This window comes from Mugil cephalus, chromosome 13 (genome assembly GCF_022458985.1).
Source record: "Mugil cephalus isolate CIBA_MC_2020 chromosome 13, CIBA_Mcephalus_1.1, whole genome shotgun sequence".
NCBI lineage: Eukaryota > Metazoa > Chordata > Actinopteri > Mugiliformes > Mugilidae > Mugil > Mugil cephalus.
This window is the reverse complement of record NC_061782.1, coordinates 15,494,112-15,515,132: the sequence shown is the minus strand read 5'-3', so window position 1 is coordinate 15,515,132 and position 21,021 is coordinate 15,494,112. Positions and strand designations below refer to the sequence as shown.

Genomic DNA, 21,021 nt, shown 5'->3' with positions numbered 1-21,021 from the left:
GAACACCTTGTACGAAGACTCACACTTATGGGTTTGTGACTCACCTGTAGGTTGAGGAGAATAGCTCCGATCCTCATTGCTTCGCTGACTTCTAGGCTGTAGGTGAGGAGAGGGAAGCGCGGGGGGCTCTGGTTGTTGGGCGGCAAAACCTCAATGTAGACTGTAGTGATAGAGCTCCTGGCAGAAGAAAAAACAACAGACCGGCATCAATTTCTGATTTACAACCCGTTGAGCTGCACCGATGCTCCTTGCCCACAGCGCTGAGAAAAATGCTCACGAAATAAATCAAAGTTCACTTGTGCGGAGGTTTGGGTTGAATGATTCTTTATATTGTGACGAGTCAAAAAGAACAAGCATTCATAATTTGTTCATGAGTGCTTATCATCAGCCGCACTGTTCAGCTCTTCACAGCAACAGCCAGAAAACCAAACTGACTCGGTTATTTTTTATTCATTGGCTGAGTGAGACATGTTCGGTTCAACTGCTATGAAATGTAGATGTATAAATGAACTTGAAGACGACCTGACATAGCACCATATCCCTGTTGTTTTTATGTTAGCTTTTAATCTGCTGGAGCTTGTTGTCCAAGACAGGACTTTCTTTTCACAGCTCCCATTAATACTAAATAAAAGTTCTGAGAGAACAGCTGTAGGTAAAACAACAACACACTGGGTGTTCCAGCCCCTTCAAATGTCAGAAAATAACACTGAATGCATGCAAGCCTTTTGAAAAAAAAGAAAAGAAATAATTAATCACAATAAATTATTAAAACACTTATTCCACCAGTGCAGAAAACACCCATGAGAGTTCAAGCAAGGGGAGGTGAAGGGCTACTGTACCTTCTCTGTGTCTCAGGCGCATTGTCAGAGGCCTTGACAGTCAGCGCGTAGGACCGTCCCACAACTAAAGTGACACCAGGGGCCACGGCGATGCGTCCGGTGCGATTACTTATGATGAAATCTCCCTGGGCGCCAGCCAGTATCTCATAGGTCAGCAGACCGTTCAGTCCCTCATCGGCATCCACTGCTGTTAACTGAGACAACGGACACACACACACACACACACACACACACACACACACACACACACACACACACACACACACACATTAGATTTTATTCATACATATTATTACATAACGGATGCTCATATTTGACATTTACCGAAATGTATACCTGCTACTAATGCTGCAATCAGACCAACTGATTTCACTTTGGTGGCTTTAAATGACAAATAACGTTTCTAACAGGTGGAATTAATTGCACGTAGCCTCATGTAAGATGGATGGCAGAGTTGTAGAGAAGCAGCGGCAATAGTTCTCTAGGTCGATGAAAAAAGCACGACATACAGAATAGAACAGGATGTATTTATAACATATCATTTATTTTGTGCTGTCTTATTGCAAGAATAAAGCAACCACTTAACCTACAAGCCACTTACGCAGTGCATTCTGCTACTTGTAATTATGAGCCTTTATGATGTTCTTGGCTTCATATCTTCAAGGCTAGCTCTAATCCAAGCTAACCGACCTACTTCTTCATGCATGTGACACGAGTAAAAGCTGTAGCATCAAATAAGCAGTGGTGTCCTCAGGGGGGCTTCAGCTCTCGTAAACAGCTTATAAAAACCGGTTAAGCGGTCAAACCAGACGCGCTGAGACCCTTGGCCTCATTTCAGGGCGGGGGAAACAGCTGTTTTTTCTTTTTTTTTAAACTAAACATAAAATGATTAAACTTGACCTTTTCATCGTCTGACATTTTTTGGAGAAGCTGTGTTGAGAGGAGAGATCAACCGAAAGACAAAAAGATCATGCTCCGACTGTGAAATGAGAGACAACAAAGATGATGGAACTTCCAATTTTTACAGCAGCGCGAGATTATGGATTTACGTCCGGGAGACGCTTTCTGCATCTAAATGTAGCATATGTTTCTCTGGCATAGATAAGGGTCGGGCTAGCGTGTGTGGACGCAAAAAGAAAAAAATCATGAACGTTAAAGCCAGTTCACCAGAGGAAATCAGAACAAACTGTAATCTTTATCCATAGAATTAATAAAACCTGTTTTGTAATCACTGCTGCCTCCCACTAAGAATTTACCGCAGCCTGTGCAGGGCAGATACAAATTAAAACCCTTTCTCAGACTTGACCGCAGACGAGGCGAAGGGAACCGTGTCAGGGTTTGTCAACAAAGTGTGCTCGATCGTGGTGGTGATTCGCTTTGAGCGTGAAAGAACGTGTGCGACAGAGATTCTGTGCGATGGGGACAAAGACGAAGGCGTGGGGCAGAGTGCCAGAGAGAGAGAGAGAGAGAGAGAGAGAGAGAGAGAGAGAGAGAGAGAAGAGAGAGAGAGAGAAGAGAAGAGAGAGAGAGAGAGAAGAGAGAGGGAGGGAGGGAGGGAGGGAGGGAGGGAGGGAGGCATTAGGATGATCGCTGGATCGATTACCTGCAGCACTGTCTCTCCCGGCTGCATGTCTGTGAAGACCTCAACACTGTAAGAGACCTCGGCAAACGTCGGCGTGTTGTCATTGGCATCGATGACCAGGACGTTGACAGTTACTGGGCTGCTCTGCTGGACGCCATCTGATGCCACCATCTGCAAACACAAGAGAGACACATGTTCACTAAAGCTTTAGAAACCGGAGAAACAAAGTCAGCTGGTTCAAATAAACCCCAGACAAATGACTGCTTTTCCACCAAACTTAAGCTTTCAGAATAACTTCATCAGCATCTTTCTACCACAACAACAATGTCACTTGCACTCTGCCATTTGTATATGCCAACATTTCTTTCCCTTAACATTAGAAAAACCTTTAGAGATGAGAAGAGAGCGTCTGTATAAAGCTTGCCTAAAGGACAGTGTGCCCACTGAGCCAACTACATGCTGATGTGTCCCTGGCATCTCTGATCTCCAGTACTTGGCAAGGGAGAGAGAAAATGGACTGAGCAGAGCAACAAATGAAGTGGAAGAGAGAGGAGATCTAAACAACAACTGTGGCAGCAGCAAGAAATACATGTTTGCGAGGGGGAAATTGCTTTTCCCCCAAAATTTCCACTCAGCGCCGAGATGGAAATGACAAGTCTTGCTGCTTACACCGTACACCAAGATGAGGAGGAGGAGGAGGAGGGGGATGAAGAGGAGGGGGGAGGAGGGTGCCTTTAGTAGCAGCCCAGCATTCAAAGTTAAAGTGTTGAACAGAAATACATGATAACAGCACATCAAACAATGTTTGTGTTCTGCAGACAGGCCCAGGAGAGAGATGGCAGATAGTTTTCCGAAGCCAAGGAGGAAAGCAGGTTTCGTATTTACTTTGTCCTCCTTAACTGTATGTATAGACACTCCTTACTTTGTAAGTACTGACAAATGTAAACAATGCCGCGCCTACCTGCTCATCCCTCTTATCCGTTCTCTCTCACACGCATACAAACAGTAAGAATACAAACAAAACATGAGCATAATAATCTCAGGAGGCTGATGTATATTCTGTTTGCACCCCGCTCTTTTCAGTCTAAGGTACTTAAGAAAGTAATTATAAAATTTACTTGATGGTAGCATTTAAACAAAGACTCCCCGTCATCTTCAAAAAAGCTGTGGCACAAACTTCAAAGCCTCCATGTAAACATGCTGCCGAGCTTTTAGCGGGAACTCGGGAACCCTCGCTATCACCGAGAATGACTGATAAAATCACCAATTAAGATTAATTCTGTAAGACGCCCCTTTTAGCCTTAGTATCACTTTGACCTGCTGCGACACGTGGATGGGTTTTGAACACAGAATGATGATTTCCTTTATTTCAAGTGCGTCTGCCGTTTACATTGTGAGCCTTTTAGCATCACTCAGGGCCCAGAGCACAATAACAGTGCTTACAGTACAAACTTAAAGGCAGAGTTACTCGCTTGAGGCATGAATAAAACACAAGGTGCAGCCTAAGCAGATAGCTGGACAGATCAAAAGATAAGCACAGCGGTTCTGTCAGATGCACTGTACATCTGTACTTGTACTGTATTTTTGTACACTTACAAAAGCAATCTACAAAAAAGAGCCATCAGGATCATGAGTAATGTGGAGAATTGGGAACACTCCAACAACTGAAAACCGCACATATCATGTTCAAAGTGAGAAATAATCTTCTTCCTAACAATATATAAAGCCGGTTCATCATCAGAGGGTCTGGGGGTCATCATACCAGAGGGAACTTAAACTTTAAACATCACTGTTTTTGCAATAGTGGGGTGACTATCTGGAAATTAGCCACAGTGAAAATGCTGCACAATCTGGGAAGAGGTATAAAGAGATGATTTTCACAATATATAGGATTGGAGAAGAGGAATGTAAAGCACCTTAAATACTTGAGGGTGTTGAGGGACTGTGCTCATGAACTCACAGAAGTGTGGACAGACATTTTTAACATCTCTCTCTCCCAGGCTGTGGTGCCACTGTGTCTTAAGTCATGCACCATTGTCCCAATGCCCAAAGGTGCAACAGTCAAAAGCATGAATGATTATCGCCCGGTGGCTCTCACACTGATAATCATGAAGTGCTTGGAGCGACTAGTTGTGATCCACATAAGGAACAACAATCAATGTCAGCCACCTGGAAAGTGGGGATTCTTATGTCAGGCCTCTAGATTTTAGCTCTGCTTTTAATACCATCACCCCACAGACTCTAGACAATAAACTTCTGGTACTTGGACAACTGGGTACTGGACTTTATAATACACCAGCCACAGTCTGTCAGAATTCATGGCATCACGTCCTCCCCCATCACCCTCAGCACCGGCTCCCCCAAAGGATGCGACCTCAGCCCCCTTCTGTACACGCTGTTCACATACAACTGCCCAGTCAAATACCCGGGCAGTTGCATTGTGAAATTTGCAGACACCACAGTCACGGGGCTAATATCTCACAATGATGAGTCGTCGCTCCAACAGGAAGTGAAACTTATGGTGAACCGGTACGGTGACCTTTCAATCAACGTAGGGAAGACAAAGACAAAAAGTTGGTTGTGGACTTTAGGAGGAGAAGCCACACTCCCTGCCCCCTGCTTACTGGAGGAAAAGCTGTGGAAATGCTTGACAGTTACGAAAACCTTAAAACCAGAAACCACATTTCTGCACACTCTGCAAACATCATTAAAAAGGCTCACTGATGCCTTTTTTTTCTTAGGACGCTGAGGCAGGCTGGCCTTATCAATTCAGTGCTGGCAGCTTTCTACAGGTGCGAGGTGGAGAATAGTCCCTCCATCACTATGGAGTGAAGAAGGAAGGTATGGGAACTGCTCTGCTGCAGAGAGGAAGGCACTGCAGAGGCTGGTCAGAGTTGCCCTTCTATGGAGGACATTTACATCAACAGGTGCAGGAGCAGTGTGGCTAGTATCATGAGGGACCCTACCCAGCCTGGCCCACGGATTGTTAAACCCCCTCCCCTTGGGTGAGAGGCTGCAGAGCATTAAGATGAGAACAACACTTCTACACAGAGGCTGTCAGACGGTAAATTCCATGTCTCAGCGGTGAACTCCATCATATCCTTCCATGCTCTGCAGAATGTTGCTCTGGTTTTATGGGACTGGTTACATCTGTTCTGAAAACCACTGCACCACAGTATTTATTGATCCACTGAGTATATGGTATTTATTGAGTTTATTGTTTTTAATTTGTGTATATGTCTTCATCACTCTATTAACTGTATAATATTTTTCTTCTTAGGGCTGCTTATATATAGGACTTGTTTTGTAAGCTTCTGGTCCTGAGTTCAAATTTCGTTTTTATCTGTAAGCATGCAGATGACAATAAACTAACCTTCACCTTATTCTGAAATGCTAATTTTAGTGGTAAAATATGGAAACATCGCCTCATGACTAGACAGCTGTGAGTTTTTTTTTCTGTAAACCACATGACAGCATTTTCCAAAGAACAAAAATCCACACACTTAAAACCACAAGACAGTTAACAGCTTCTGTGTCTCTTTGATTCCACGCATCCATTCATGTTTTCAAAACTCATACATTTCTAAAGAAATTAATTTTATGGCCTGGACTGCCTGCACCTGAGATTTTCTGGAGGGCAAGGACTTTGTGTCACCTGCTGAGTGTTAGGACTTATAATGAGTTTCAACTGTCTTTCAAAATTGCACCCACGACTTGATGAGCCACATCACAGCTTAGCACACATTTAGCTCACACAAGCAGCTAGCATGGCAACAAACACCTACTTCCTAGCACATCTAGTCTATGTTACTGAACTGTAGCAAGTCATGACTCGAGCAGCTAGAGTCTGGCTCGCAGGTCATGCTGTGGATGAACGGTAAAACCGTGTCACAAAAATCCAACTGCCTGTAACACCGCCAACTGTGAGCCTAGCATTTAATGTGCAGCAGTGTCTCTGGGAAAATATTCACCAGACAGCAAATCTTTTATCTAGGTGGAAACACAAGGAGATACTGTAGCGGGAAATTTCTCTTGACGCTGAAGAAAAGATGCCCTTCTAAAGCACTGTGAGGGCTGTGGAAATCTAAAAATGAACAAGGAAGAGTCATCACACACTGACAGCTTCTACTGTAAAGCGTTGTCGGACCGGATCTTAAGCTAAAAAGCTTTCTCAGCACTTACCAGCATTTGAGCATGTCATACCCCAACCCACAGAAAACAAAATACAAGACAAACAAACCTGTGCACAGACAAATAAACACAACAAACTGTAATAAACTGCATTTTTGCTCATGTCCGAGAAACTTCCACCCACCCGACCAAACCAAACCGGCTTTACATCAAAACCTGTAGTCTACCAGATCACTCCCGTTCAGAAACTCTTGGAGTCACTAGGGTTATTCTTGCAGAGCTCACTTTAGGGTCACAGATACTAACCAGAGCAATCTCTAGGGATGGAAAGCATCTTTGGTGAACCAGTGAAGCAGGCTGCTGACGCCAGTGTTATATCAAAGAAAACCAAAAAAAAATACAATTTTCCATGTACAATATACATTTTTCATACATTAAGTGAAATATAGGATATTCTTGCAACAGTAAATTCAATATCAATATCTATAAAAAGTGAAGATGTAGCAGTTGTGTTATTTTTCAAAAAACATATTTGTTTGTGAGGCTTTGGTAGGCGGACATTTGTTACCACTCAGGCAAAAGTTTTCCCCCTAGCTAAATGAACCTCTCTGCTGGCTGTAGCTGCCGATTTATTGGCACATAGAGGAATTTATCTGCCCTCTTAAACACACACACACAAAGGCATTTTCTAAAATATCCAACCAATTCTATTAAATTAATATTTTATTTGCCATATTGCAGTGTTCATTTCAAAGAACAAGAACAATTACATTTTGGAACTTTGATCGTCGCTCTGGGTTTAGTGTGGAGGAAGTGAGCTGAACAGACCAAATAGATGAAGGCATAAGTAAGGAAGGAGAACTGTTTGTACATGTGTTTCCCTCTTGGTCTTTTCTCCCCTTCCTGCTTCTCTCTCTGCTCTCAGGTGCCATCAGCCTAATTGACCTGTACCTGTGGAGCGCAGCTGGCCAATCATCCAGGGCTCCCGCCTAAAAGGACCGTGTCTGCAGTGATCCTGGCGCATCCTGTTCTCAGCTGCTGTTTGTATGTTCCTATGCTGAAAATCACTGAGTCGTCATTCATGTAGCACGTCTTTGTCTAGGTTTTAGGGTTGGTGCCACCTTTGTATTTAGTTTTGGTTAAGATTTGTTTTGTTTCTTTATGTTTTTTTAGATAAGAATCAGGTTTTGGTTGTGTTTTGTTTCGAGTTCAGCATCAGATTAGGCCCAGTTTTATTACATGTTTTTCATAATATTTGACACAATCACCTTGTCCCACACTCCTCTACAGTTGTGTTCCTGTGTAAGTAGTTTTTGGTTCAATTAAACACATTTTTCTTCTTGCTCACACAAACTCTGACTCCATCTTCTCCCGACTGTTGTGCTTATGTCTCCTTTCCACTTCACCATCTAAGCAGTTTTAACGTAACACATTCTGCCTTTGGTTAACTTTGATATAATTTTGCGAATTGCATGAGCAGACTGCCTTGCTTCACTACTATCTGTCCTGTAATAAAGGTCACACTGCTCTAGAAGTGTCAGGTTAGCTTTGTATCTCCAAGCAGCCTGTTGGTATAGCGCTAACCTGGGATTTCTATTAATGTACAAGAGATGAAGGTCACGGGGCTATAGTGCCGTCTCACAGGTAGCTACATGAGTCTAGCAGGCCTACCGTGAAAGTATAGGCCATCTGCGTCTCCCGGTCCACAGGTTTGAGGAGCTTCAGGTAGCGGATTATCCCTGTTGGAGTCAGGCTGAAGATCGCCGTGTAGCCATCCAGGGTAATCTTCACCATGGGGTCTTTCGTCTTCCAACAGAAAAATACACCACAAACGATAAGATGTTACCATGGTGACACGAGTGTTTCATCAGTTCTTGCAAGGCCTCAGCTGTGGGGCTCAGAAAACCTATCAAACAGTACATTTTGATGTACCGAAGAGTTGAGAAAGTAATCTGCTGGGAGGTTTCTCATCTGACTTCAGAAAACAGTGGTGAAGGAGCAGAGGACGGAACCGTATACAAATGACTTTTTAACATGATTGACTGGACCGACATGTTTCAGAACGTGACTGAATCAAAGGAAGAGAGGAAGTGTCTTCTCCTAAAACAGCATACACCCATTGTAGCTCCTGTTTATCCGATGTGGGAAAAAAATGCAAGTTTTACAGCTTTTTTTTTTTTCAGGGCGTCCAGATGCAGCTGAAAAAAAAAATAAACACGTTAAAACGAAACATTAAAGATGTGTCATCACTGCTGTGTAAACCAAGAAGTCCACTGTGGTTCAGTCGGCTTTGATTCACGTCCATCAGTGAGTCTTCTTAAGAGTTCGGTAAACATCGAGACTCGGCAGTTTATTGATTCTGTTATTTCTGTTTCCACTCGAATTTGCTTTGTTAATCACCGCCAAAGTCTCACTAATGGTATATTTTGAATGTTAAACATCTGCTGTGAACGTGTGCGACTGTGTGTTTTTCATCAGTCACTCCGTCGGCAGAGTTAGTGCGTGGAATTACAGGCGCTCTGTGCTGTGGTAGCTGAACACACACAATCAGTTTCTTGTTTTTTTTAACAACCAAGCATGTTGGAACAACCCCTTCATCCAACTATGCACACAAGAATTCATAATATTTTAGAATATAAACCAGTCAAAGGCAACCCTTGCAAAAAAATTTGCATAAACATCAGTCCCATTGAAAAAAAGAACACCACTTCCAAAACACTTCAAACACACTCTCATGAGGATACAAAAGTCAATCTACACACACCCATCATTACCGGAGACCTCCTCAGTATTTGGTTCACCGTTTATGAAACTGTGAAGTGACACAAGCATATAATTTGATCAGTAAATAGTTATTTTTTCGCTTTATTCAAAATATAGTCACAAAGCTGTTAATTATGAGTTCAGGATGTCTCCAGCAGGGATGAGCACTTTCATTTTGTTTTTACTTTTGGCAGAGGGGCGCATGCATTAACAGCAGGGATGTCCTGAGTCAATTTGCAGAGGAGGGATTAAGGCTATCAAGGTCGGATCTCGATTGGACATAAAAGGCCTAACCACTTGTGCTCCTTTGTTTATTGAAACGTCTCGCGCTGCAGGTTGTTGAGGAAAAATATTCAAATGGCGGCTGTCAGACCTGTTCAGCAGTTTAAATGAATGATGTGCACATTAGCATCGTGCCACAGTGGGCAAGACGAACGCTTGTCAGGTACCAACCAAGCAAATGAAGAAAATCAATTTAACCTTTACAATTTTTTGCTCAAAGTGAAGATCAACAGAAGGTCTAGAATATTTAAGGAAGCCAGTGAGAGCTGTGATGCAGGTTTAATACAGAGATATTAAGCCATCAAATTGAATTTGCTTCACTGATATCACTTTAGGTTATTAAGTGTGCCCATGTGTAGATGTATTATGCAGGGAAACATAAATATTGGATTAAGTACTGAAAGATACTCAATATTGAAATTGACTTTCATTAAGTATCAAACACTAGATCAGGACATCCCTTTATTACACCCTGTGTGTGTGTGTGTGTGTGTGTGTGTGTCACTGCATCTCAAAACAACCCTTTTACCTACAGGTCTATTGCCGGGAGCCAGCTACAACAGGGACAAAAATAAATAAATAAAAAAATACAGCAGGAGAATGACTCATGAGCATGTTACTTTCCGTGAGTACACAACACAAACACGTCAGTAAATGCGGATCTCTAATCAATATTTAATCAATGCACTGCTTTGTGTTTGCGCAAACACGCATGGACGGACACGTGTAGGGGGCAGGCAACAGTGATTTTGGTGCCGATAAAGAATAAAGGCGCTCTCTACCTCCTCAATGTCATTATCCAAAGCGATGATTCCCAGGGGCGAGCTGAGGTTGGCGCTTGCCGAGATGGTCGTGCCCACTGGAGAAGACTCGCTCACGTAGCCCTGATAGGTGGCAAACTGGAAATACGGCGCCTGGTTATTCTCATCCAGGATCTCTATAATGAGATCCGCAAAGGCTGGGAGGGGATGACCATTATCCTGCTCTGCCTAAAGAAAAAAAGAAAAAAAAAAAGAATAAAAGTCACAGTATGAAAAGATCAACAAGGCTAAAAGTTTTGCTGTAACTCTCCTCATGCAGACTGATAGGCAGAAAGACATAATTTCTCTGAGTGTCATTTCAATTACAAAAAAGCTTTATTGACTAAATTTAATCAGGAGTCCACTCAGGAACAGGACTTGGTAATTACCAGGGCACTTAACGCAAATACCATCATTTGTAGTAGAGGAGACAGTAATTAGTGGCTCTCCCACTCTGTCGAATGAGTGACCAGTGATACAAGAGGCTCATTGGGAATATTACTAGCTGAGTCAATGCCAAAATTAACCACTTAACTATTAAAGAAATGTTCTAGCACGGCTTCCAAGTCTGTTTTCACCGCTGAGTGTGAAAGCCCCAGCTGAAATAAATTATGTGCTGTGTTTTGCCTGAAAGCTCGAGAGTGAACCACTGAACAATTTGTTACGATAAACCCTTCATCCCTTTAGCATGTTAATATTAAAAAACAAACAAACACGCAGCATCCTGCCATGAAACAATGCTCATTCACCAGCCCTAAAGAAAACGACGTGGAAAAAAATCAGGATTCAGTTCTAGAGAAACAACCATTCACCGCTTATTTCTTAATCTGCTGAATATTACATAATACTAGAACACGCAGCGTAACTGAACAGAATAAATGTTACAGCACAGCTTACAGATGAATCCCCAGAGTGATACCCTCTCTGAAAAATCTACAAGTAGAGTGTGGAAATGTGCACCTGCATCAAAAATCCAAAATAAGTTATTGACATCTGTATCACATGCACATCCTAAAGTGTAGCAATCTGCCGGAATGTAAACACTCCTTTCCTTTCGTTTTCCAGCACGGAACATCACTGCAAATCAAAATGTATGTTGTCTCGGCCATTCAAACTGTACAAAAACCTAACGGAGCTTCACTTTAATTGTAGTTGCACGTGACACTACTAGAGCCCAGCGAGATCAAATCAAAACAACGGTGGCCTGGTCAGGCTGTCACTACAATCTTAAGCACATACGTCACTGCCGCCTCCCACACTGTGAGGCTTCGGCAACTTAAAGGCTTTGGAAATACAGGCATCAGTTTAACCCATGACGTGGAACTAATTCCGCACATTAGCTCGATTTCACTGGCCTTGTGTTGCAAGGAGCCGATTATAACAGAAGAACACATGCAAACAAAAACAAAAACTTCTACGGTTTCTCTCCAGCCGAGGTTCACACCTGTTATTATTTTCATCACAACGTTATGCTCGACTACCTTTCCCGAACATTTGTTTTCTCTCTTTTCCCCTCGTATGAGTGATAATAAAGACCACCCACACTGTGGTGACCCAGAGATCCAATCTGCTCACAAAAACACCTGAGGGAAAAGTGCCATCATTGACAGACATAATGTGCGTTCCTAGATGTCCTCCCCTTACCCCACACACACACGCACACACATTTTTGTCAGACAGAGAAAAGACAAGGTGTAGGATTACAATGTTCTCTGGAGATTTAGCTCTTTAGCGGTGTCCCTATTTCAGGGAGGCAGTGTTAAATGACCTGCTCTCCGCTGCTGCCACACACGGGCCTGCAGGAGATTCACTGCTACCGAAAGTCACTGTTTATCACTCAATCTTGATTTTCCTGTCGTGATTCCATCATCCTTGGAGTGTCATACTGTAGCTTTTTACCAAACTATTTTTCTCCATCCCCATGTGACTTTGCTACTTGTCTTCATTTCGTGCTCGTCATCGTGGTGGATGTGCCGTCATCAGTATCACTGATGGCTTTTAAAGAATAACAGATGTGTTTACTAAGAAATGCTTCAGACTTTGCAAGTAATTTCACCATCAGCCACGTACACAACACAGTAAGGTGCATTGGAGGACTCTCAAGACGCCAAGTCTAATTCTCACTTTTCGGCTCCTCTCTGTCCCATGACTCAGGTAGATAAGGCTCCTACCATCCTCCACACACATCTCTCCATCTACCTTGGTCTTTTCCCGTCTCCCCTTTGAACTTTCTTCCTTCCTCTAGGTACCAACAAACCAAAAGAGATGCAAAATGTTTCCCTTAAGATCAGCCTCCACCTTCCTCCCGCGATAATCAGGTCTTCCTCTCATCTCTTTGCTCCTCAGCTATCCAAATAAACTGCAGGTTACAGAGTGCTCAGAGGAGTTTAGAGGTTAGTGATGGGTTGGTGGAAAGTTCATCTGCACTGCAGCTTTGCACCAGCAGCAACGATGCAATCCCTGGCTCGACTCTAAATTAGGATTCATGAAGGCGCGGCAGCCCATCCTCTTGCAAACTCCATGAATCATAACATCTTTCTCACTCCCATCTGCTAAGCAGGTAAATCTAAGGTTAATGGCCTTCAGCAGTGAGGTTATCTAGCCAGAGCAGGTAAGGATGCATGCTAAAGTTATCAAGACATGAGTTACACTGTGGTGCAACTAGTATAAAAAATATCAGAAAATAATTTAGATGCCTAGCAAAACAGCTTTGTTTGTATAATGCAAAGGAAGCTGAGCAACCAGACAATCAGGCTTCACCTGGTTGACTAAATGTTTTCCTATGCTTTATCTGTACAAGCCTTGTAGGACTTTGATCGAAAAGATAAGCAGTTTCTCATTTTCCAGTTTTGTGTTCATGTCCAATCATAAGTGTCCTCATTACAATGTTGTAGGTGACATCCCCCCCCCCCCCCCAAAAAAAACACATAAAAAAACAAGACAGATTCTGACAATGCAACAGATGAAAGGTGAGTAAGGAGAAACTCAAAGGTTTAGTCAAAACTTATTTTATTGTTTACCTTGATGATGAGTGTGAATTTTTGATACAAGTCCCTGCTAATTGGCTGAAGAACACGCAGCTCTGCAGTGGTTCTGTTGAGGGAGAAATATTCTCGATATGTGGCGGGTTGACCTGCAACAAAGGATAAGAATGATTAAAGCACCATAAAGAAGATGATGACACTTTAAACGAAAGGTGTTAAATGTCGTCAGTGCAGCTTTATGTTGTACCTACCAACCAGGATGTAGTAGAGAATGCCAGGTCTGTTTGATGGGGGCTGTATGTTTCTGTCCATGTCCACGGCCCGTATCGGAGGGGTCACATTCAGTGGGTTCAGTTTGCTCTGCAACAAGGGTTGGGAGAATCAGTCGGCAAGATAGCAAGACAAACACATGCGGAATCCCTTTATTTTCTGTTTATCATGTTAACACAGGAGATAAAGTCTCCTAAAATAACTCTGAGTGCATTATTATGCAGAGAGACAAGATTTTTAGTCTTCTGAAATGAAAAATCCTGCTTAAAAAAAAAGATATCTGCCCCAGAAAACATTTTGCGTGCCATATATTAATATTTCTGGCTGCTGTATATTGTTATGTGAAGTGTTGTACATTCTTTTAAACTCTGCTCCTCCACATAAAAGCAGCATTCTCTAGAGAGGCTGCTCTGGACTCTCTCACTGGCCCATTACAGTGTTTTTTTTGCTTTTAAAGTGGAAGAGAGAAACATTGCCTCAGCGCTACATGCTAATAATATTATCCAGCGATAATGTTAAATCTTTGGAGGAATACAGTAACTGTGATGTGGATTTATCCTCTGGTCACCAAATGCACAGCTGCAACCATGTAGTCTTTCCCCACATTTCCAGTAACAGGACTTGAAAAACATCCAACAGCCTTTCTGCTATCCATTTAATCATTTCTGATGTAGGCAATTGCCTGATCAGTCATAATCTTTAGCATACTAGCCAATTAATAGGATACTTGATTAATAAACCTTTCAGATCTACTTCTCATCAACAAGATCCTAAATATGCAAAACAGTGTTTCACACCACGGATAATCTGTTAGTGATGCCGAAGGCTACTTTTACTGCTCATGCATACTCAAACATCGTCAGCACTAATTGCCCCGACTCCATTTCTACGCTTTTTGCACCAACATATGGGTAAGTGGGAATATGTCTAGAACATCACATTTAAGAATAGCTGTCCTCATGCGAAATGCCTCCATATGGCCGATACAGTTGACGTGCATGCTAAGAGGCCTTTGCTGAACTTTCTTAGCGTAGCATGGTTAACATCTCTTTGGCAGAAGAATCCCTCCCCAAGGGGGTATATTTATATCCCTCAGCTCTGGAGTAATCCTTAAACCCCTCCCCAACCAGCCCTCTTGCTTTTACAATGTCTGGAGGTGCGCTAAATCAAATCCCCCTAGCTCTGCACAATGATGATTAGCTATAATACCCTCCTCCAGCAGTCATTATCCAGGGGACTCCAGAGCCCACAGTATATCCCCCCAGGGCGAAAAATAAATACAGATCAACTTAATAATGCCTGTCGTGCCATTGTGATTAATTATAATACACTCATCAATTACGCGAAGACAAATCTCCCCGTGGACAGATATGTTAGCATAACGGTTACACAGCAGAATGGAGAAAAATCAGACACCAGCAAAAACTGACTGAAAACTGCAATGTTAATGTAGGTCATTCCTAACAATGCTGCCACAAAATTAAATTAAAGTAACCAATAGAAAACAGGAAGGGAATGTTAAGTAAAGCACTGGGAATTCCGGAAAACAAACACTTGACATGTACAGTAGAGGGGAGAATAATGAAAAGGTCACTGTAACATCTATTAGTATGAAGGTTTGAAACTGATTTGGAAAAATGCCAACAATTCTCATATTGATGAAAAAGCTTTGGTTGGTGTAGCAGGTGCTCCCAGGTCCTGCATACTTAGCAGTCTGCAAACCTTTTATCATAAATTATGCATTTTACAAGCCAACCCTGGATGGAAAAAAAATGGACAAAGAACATCCTATGCCTCATGCACTCAATCCCGGCTAACAGTATGCTACAAGCACATACACATACTGTACTGTGTTTGTTCAGTGTGCCTTTCTGTGTAAGGCCCGTTTCCCATTGTGTCTTAGAAAATCTTTTTTTAGATTTTTCTTTTTTGTTACTTTAATCACAGGCTCTTTTTTGCCATGCTGTAACCTTTAGTTTCCTCAAAGCTTATGACAAACCACAAAAATAAGCCAACAAAATTCTGCAGCAAATCTTCTTCAGCATTCCTTGTGTACGACTATCAGTCATGGCTGGTAGTGATGGAGACAGAAAACAAATGAGCACTGGAAAGCAGCTGTGGCTAAAGCTGCCATTATAAAGTGGATTGTAAACGCGAGGCTACACAGTTCCTCCTTAATCGGACCCTGGTGAATGTGATTCATTACTCGACATTAATGGAAATATACAAATCTCACCTAGATGGTGAACTGCACGAGAAATAAAAGAAGAACATTTTGTCATCAGTATATTTATAGCAAACCTACTCATTGGAAAACCAAAAAGATTAAATGCTGCAGTAATCATTTCCCCTATGATACAGTGCATGAAAAATAATGCTTGAGAATGAGAGCGTGGAAAAAAAAATAATATTCTGGCAAGCATATCCATATTTTGGGCTGATTTCGTGCTTGTAATTCATACTTTGTATGTGGAATGTTTGAACTGTGGGAGGGAAATAAAGCACAGAGAACTCTAACAGGACACCTGCTGAGATTGAAACCTTCCTGCTGTGAGAACGCAACAATGCCAACCTCAATCCAGTCCAGTCCGGTTAATCCAATCAAACCCAACCCATTCCACTGCAACACAAAGGAACTCAGCTCAATGAAAGTCAGTTCAATGCAGTCTAGTCTAAACTAATGATGAGGAACGTGCTGTATGGCTGAAACCTCTACTAATTGCACCTTGAGGGGATGCCTTGTTAACTAGTCTAGGATTCAAATTCAATAATTCAGCACAACTCGGAATGAATCATTTAAGTTCATTCTGATGATCATTTCTTGCATGTAAATGCGCAGCACATGTGAAATAGATTTATAAATTAATATAATTTCTATTGGTCCTCTTCCTTGCTCCCTCGGACTCTTTATCGCTTATTTTCAGCTGGCACGCAATTTCCTCTGTTTTTCTAGCTTCTATGAATTCTGGTGGTGTTGAGCTGTCATCCCAGGTCAGCTCAGCCTTCAGCTCTAATTGCTGGTACAACAGACCACAAAATGCCCCAAGAATTGCCACGCTGAGACAAAACAGCAAAGCATACTCTACCTCTAGGTGAGAAGGCAAAGGGAAGGTGTAAGAGGACAGTTAGAGCATTTAAAAAGGCTTTCATGATGCACACATGAGGCACACATGCATCATGAATGAGAACAATACATACGCGAAGCAGAACCAAGCGGCTCACACAGGGCAGGTATCCTCGTTTGCACTTATTTGCTCGCTAAACTGATAGTGACATTTACGCGCATATTGCATACGCACAAACACACAGACTGACAAACAAAACAACCTGCGTGCATAAAAAAAAAAAAAAAAAAAAAACTAAATATGCACATACTATTAACTGGAGGAAATCAGTTGAAAATGACCTTGCCATGTGCGCACACTTGCCTGTCGGCCTGATTCTTACCGGTTCAGTGAATTCAGGGATAGCAACACGGTAGGTGAGGGGGTTGCAGTCGCGAGTGTTGTTCACCAAAACACAAGGCAGGAACATGGGACCGAGATCGTCTCCGTCCAGAACGTCCACAGTGAGAGTGGCGGTGGCCGTTAGTCGGTTGGGGGGGTATGGAGCACGGTCCTGGGCGACAGACAAAGGTGATTTATTGCTCAAGATAAAAACAATATAACACGTTAAAGTCATCAGTCATTAACAGATTTCTGCACCTGTTCTTCAAGATACATTACAGTGTTGCCTACCACGGAAGCTCACAGCATTGTATGCATTGTCTTTTATTATTGTATTTATTTAGCTACAAGTCAGGTAATGAATATTTATAAATGTCATAAATATTTTCAACAAAAAAAGATCAGCTGAGGGGATTCTGATGCTTTTACCACAGTAGGCAACAATCAATACTAAATGAGCCTTTTTTTATTTAAATGCAACACAGAAGACTTGATGAAAAGAAACGGTTTTATTTAGGACAAATAAATGTATTAATCGGTTTACATTTAAACCATTATGTTTGATTAAGTTACCTGTCTGCTGAGTGTTTGACTGCATAATACATTCGTATCCTTGACCAACATCTCAATGAAAAGATGTTAGGAAATATCTAGACAGAAGTCCAACATCAGATCGCTTCAAGTCAGGACAGCACCACTCCACTACATTCTGCAAAATAATTCTTGGCAATAAAAGACCAGCAGGAATATTTTAACGATTCCTCATTGTGGCACAGTAGCTGTCTGGAGTGGCACCCTGACAAATAAGTAAGTAAGCAGCAAGAACTGCATTGTCAGTGTAACTGAACTTTTGACATACAAAGCACAGACTTCCTCTTCCTTTCTCTTTCCTGATGTCCTTTTGGGAGACAAGATTACGTCTCACTGGAAAACCTCTTGTTGCCGTAAAGTGTTGAATTTTGGCTCTTTCATGCAAGAAATAGAGAGAACAGGAGATGGCTTGACTGCTAAATCATTACCTGTCCTGTGCTACTTTACTGCTTCCATTTCAAAGTATTGAGCGTTATATTTTACCACTGCTTGCTATGCAGTTATATAATCAGTGATCGGGAAAATGACATCTTTTTTTTCCCGCACAGAAAGGTTCCTTATATTGACGCTCTCACACAATAAGGCTTTGAAACATCCGGTACTGCCAATTAATGAATGGGGAACTTTAAGATTGCAGTCTGGTTTCTTTAATTGATGTCAAATTCTTGGTCTGTAGCTTTTCTATGGCTTTTCATCAACAGATAAATCTTGCTTAATGACTAAAGTGCAAGGACTGAGCAAAGAACATAAAAAAGTCTTCACCATCATCCATACTCCCTTACCCGCATCATTAAGTTTACTTGTTTTACTGTATTTTTTCCCAATCATGTTGTCCAGTCAGAGTGTTGAGGGAAATGCACTCGCTCAAGTAAAACACGTAATTAAATTAGCACTGATATGCAAAGCTGACGGTAAAGAGATATCTCATAGCATGACAGCTTCAGTCTAAAGTAAGTTTTAATTAAACACTTGTTTGAGATAAGTCCGCCTAATATTGAGGATTGAGATGTTAGCATTGGTTAAATGTGGCCTTGTTAACGCTAAATGGCGCCTGCAGTTGATAGCATTGTATAGAGTAGAGCAGACATGGAATTTAAACAATAAAGAGGAAGAGAAATGCAACAAACGTTTTAGTTCACGCTCAGAAAATTATTTTCAGTGTTCAGGGACATTGAGAGATCTCTATCCTCAAGGCCAGTACTGAAACGGACAAACTATAGTCTATTTATTAGTTCACTTACATTGGCTTGGACCAAAACCAGATAGCGTGTCCTCTCCTCATAGTTAAGCCTCTCTGCCAGGATAATGTTTCCTGAAAGGGTGTTTGCAACGCTTACTGTTCTGTTAGATTCCTGACAGAAAAAGGAGGAAAGAAGGGCGGTCATAATTGTCGGGGAAATTTACAATAGCACAGAGGGTGTTTACTGTGGCGTGACTTGTCCATATACCGGGTCACTGGGGTTGTAAAGGATGCTGTATTCTATGTGTCCATTGGGGCCGTCGTCAATGTCTGTGGCGCCGTTATATCCTGAGAACCCGGTGAAAATGGTTGTTCCGACCGGGGTGAGCTGGAGAAAAATATGAGAGTGGGGGAGAGAGAGAGACAGAAAAAAAGAGTCAACAGCTCAACCAGCCCCCTGTGAGTACAACATCAACTTCTCCTTAGCAGCGAGCACACTCACATGGCTATTACTACCGCCACTCTGCAACATTAATATAAGAAAAGCAAGGGGGGAAAAAAAATCAAAAAAGGGAAAATGTTGCAGTCAGCAGCAACCTGAAGGCTTGTGCGCACCGCTGACAGAATAACAAAAAGTATGTATGAGCACCACGGCCGTTCCCCAGAGCACTCTGTAAAGTCCACAGGAACAGGCAGAGGGCAGGAGATCTTGCTCAGGGGATTTGACAGCAATGTAGAATGACTCACTATACTGTTGGGGTAGTTGCATATGGCTATGATAACTCACTGTGACGGGAATTTTGAACATGCAACGCGTGAACAGTGGACACAAAGGTTGTGTTTGCATAGAACTCAGCATGGAAATTATCATGACATTACAGTCAGACGCTTAGACAGGCTGGGCTGAAGCATTGCAGGTTGTTGAGGAAAATGGTGTTTCTGTCTGATGCTCATTAAATGTACATGGCTGAATGCAGAGTACGCTCCTGCAAAATGCTCCTAGACACCCAAGATGTAACTACTGCCTCAAAATCAAATCTGAAACATGATTTGCAGTTAATTTGAAAGTATTGACTGATAGCCACAGTTAGTCAGACAAATTTGTCAAAAACAACTTCCCAGCGTCGACTCCTCTGCTATTTAAAAAAAAAAATGAATTTGTGGCAAAAAGCAATGCTTCCCACATCGCCTATGTAGACCCTGCCCAAAGAAACTGAGGCTGCGGGCAGAAGTGGCCCAAAAGTGTTGAATATTTAAGATTCATATGAACAGTCTGTGCTGACAAGACACGCACAATAAGTACTGTAGCTGCAACTACTGCTGCAGTGCACTGTCTACTCCACTACGACATGTTATGACACAGAATGCATACAGATGTACAGAATCTACAGATGGAACTTTTAAGTGAACAGTGAATGCACACTGTCATTGATGAATGACATAGAATACAATGAATACAATGAACGGATACGGTATACTTTTATTTCCTTACAACATTCATCAGAATTCTGCAGGAGTCTGTATAAACATGAAAGGCAGCTGGAAAGGATGCAGTCAGTGGAGGGGCGATAAGGCGTCGTGTTGAGGGCTCCAATAATAATTGGTCAGTGTTTGAAATCATATTGATGCAAATGGCTGAAAGGGGCCGCAGGAGGGTGCGCCTGCCTTGCCGGGGAAAAGTTCGGGGTCACATTTAAAGCAGATAAAGACTCAGACTAACAAAGCATTCATGGTCGCAAAAACAAATCAGTTCCAGTTTGTGACCAGTTCACACTGTAATATGATATTGAGTGCATTTAAAAAAAAAAAAAAAACAGCCAAAGAAAAATAGGGGAGCACTACATCTAAATTTGGGACAAAGGTTTAAATTTAATGTAGCTTATATGAAAACAGCACGTTAATTCTCCACACACTACAGATCCTCCAGAGGCAAGCAGAGGAACCTCTCCCCTTACCTCATTCACTGAAACGTAGTAGCGTGGCTGCTGAAAGCGAGGGGCGTTGTCGTTCCTGTCCCTCACAACAATCCGTACCTCGTGAAAAATGACAGTACCGACCAGCTCGTTGGTGCACTGGACCTGAACCACTATGGTGGTGATGTAGTTGGGGGGCTGAAAGAAAGAAACACAAAGAAATGTGCGGAAGTTGCTGTA

The 21,021-nt window shown here is 42.2% G+C and overlaps 1 protein-coding gene across 5 annotated transcripts in view; it reads right to left on the bottom strand.

Moving 5' to 3' along the window:
• The window catches only part of LOC125019203 (protocadherin-15-like), a 180,733-nt gene that overhangs the window by 75,591 nt on the left and 84,121 nt on the right, over positions 1-21,021 (bottom strand). For all 5 annotated transcript variants that reach the window (XM_047603767.1, XM_047603768.1, XM_047603764.1 and 2 more), the window contains 11 exons: positions 20,824-20,979; positions 19,137-19,256; positions 18,930-19,040; positions 17,099-17,269; positions 13,633-13,741; positions 13,418-13,530; positions 10,380-10,586; positions 8,224-8,358; positions 2,443-2,592; positions 840-1,033; positions 45-177 (listed from right to left, as the gene is read on the bottom strand). In XM_047603767.1, the coding sequence (XP_047459723.1) occupies positions 45-177; positions 840-1,033; positions 2,443-2,592; positions 8,224-8,358; positions 10,380-10,586; positions 13,418-13,530; positions 13,633-13,741; positions 17,099-17,269; positions 18,930-19,040; positions 19,137-19,256; positions 20,824-20,979 (1,599 nt within the window). The remainder of the gene's footprint in view (positions 1-44; positions 178-839; positions 1,034-2,442; positions 2,593-8,223; positions 8,359-10,379; positions 10,587-13,417; positions 13,531-13,632; positions 13,742-17,098; positions 17,270-18,929; positions 19,041-19,136; positions 19,257-20,823; positions 20,980-21,021) is intronic.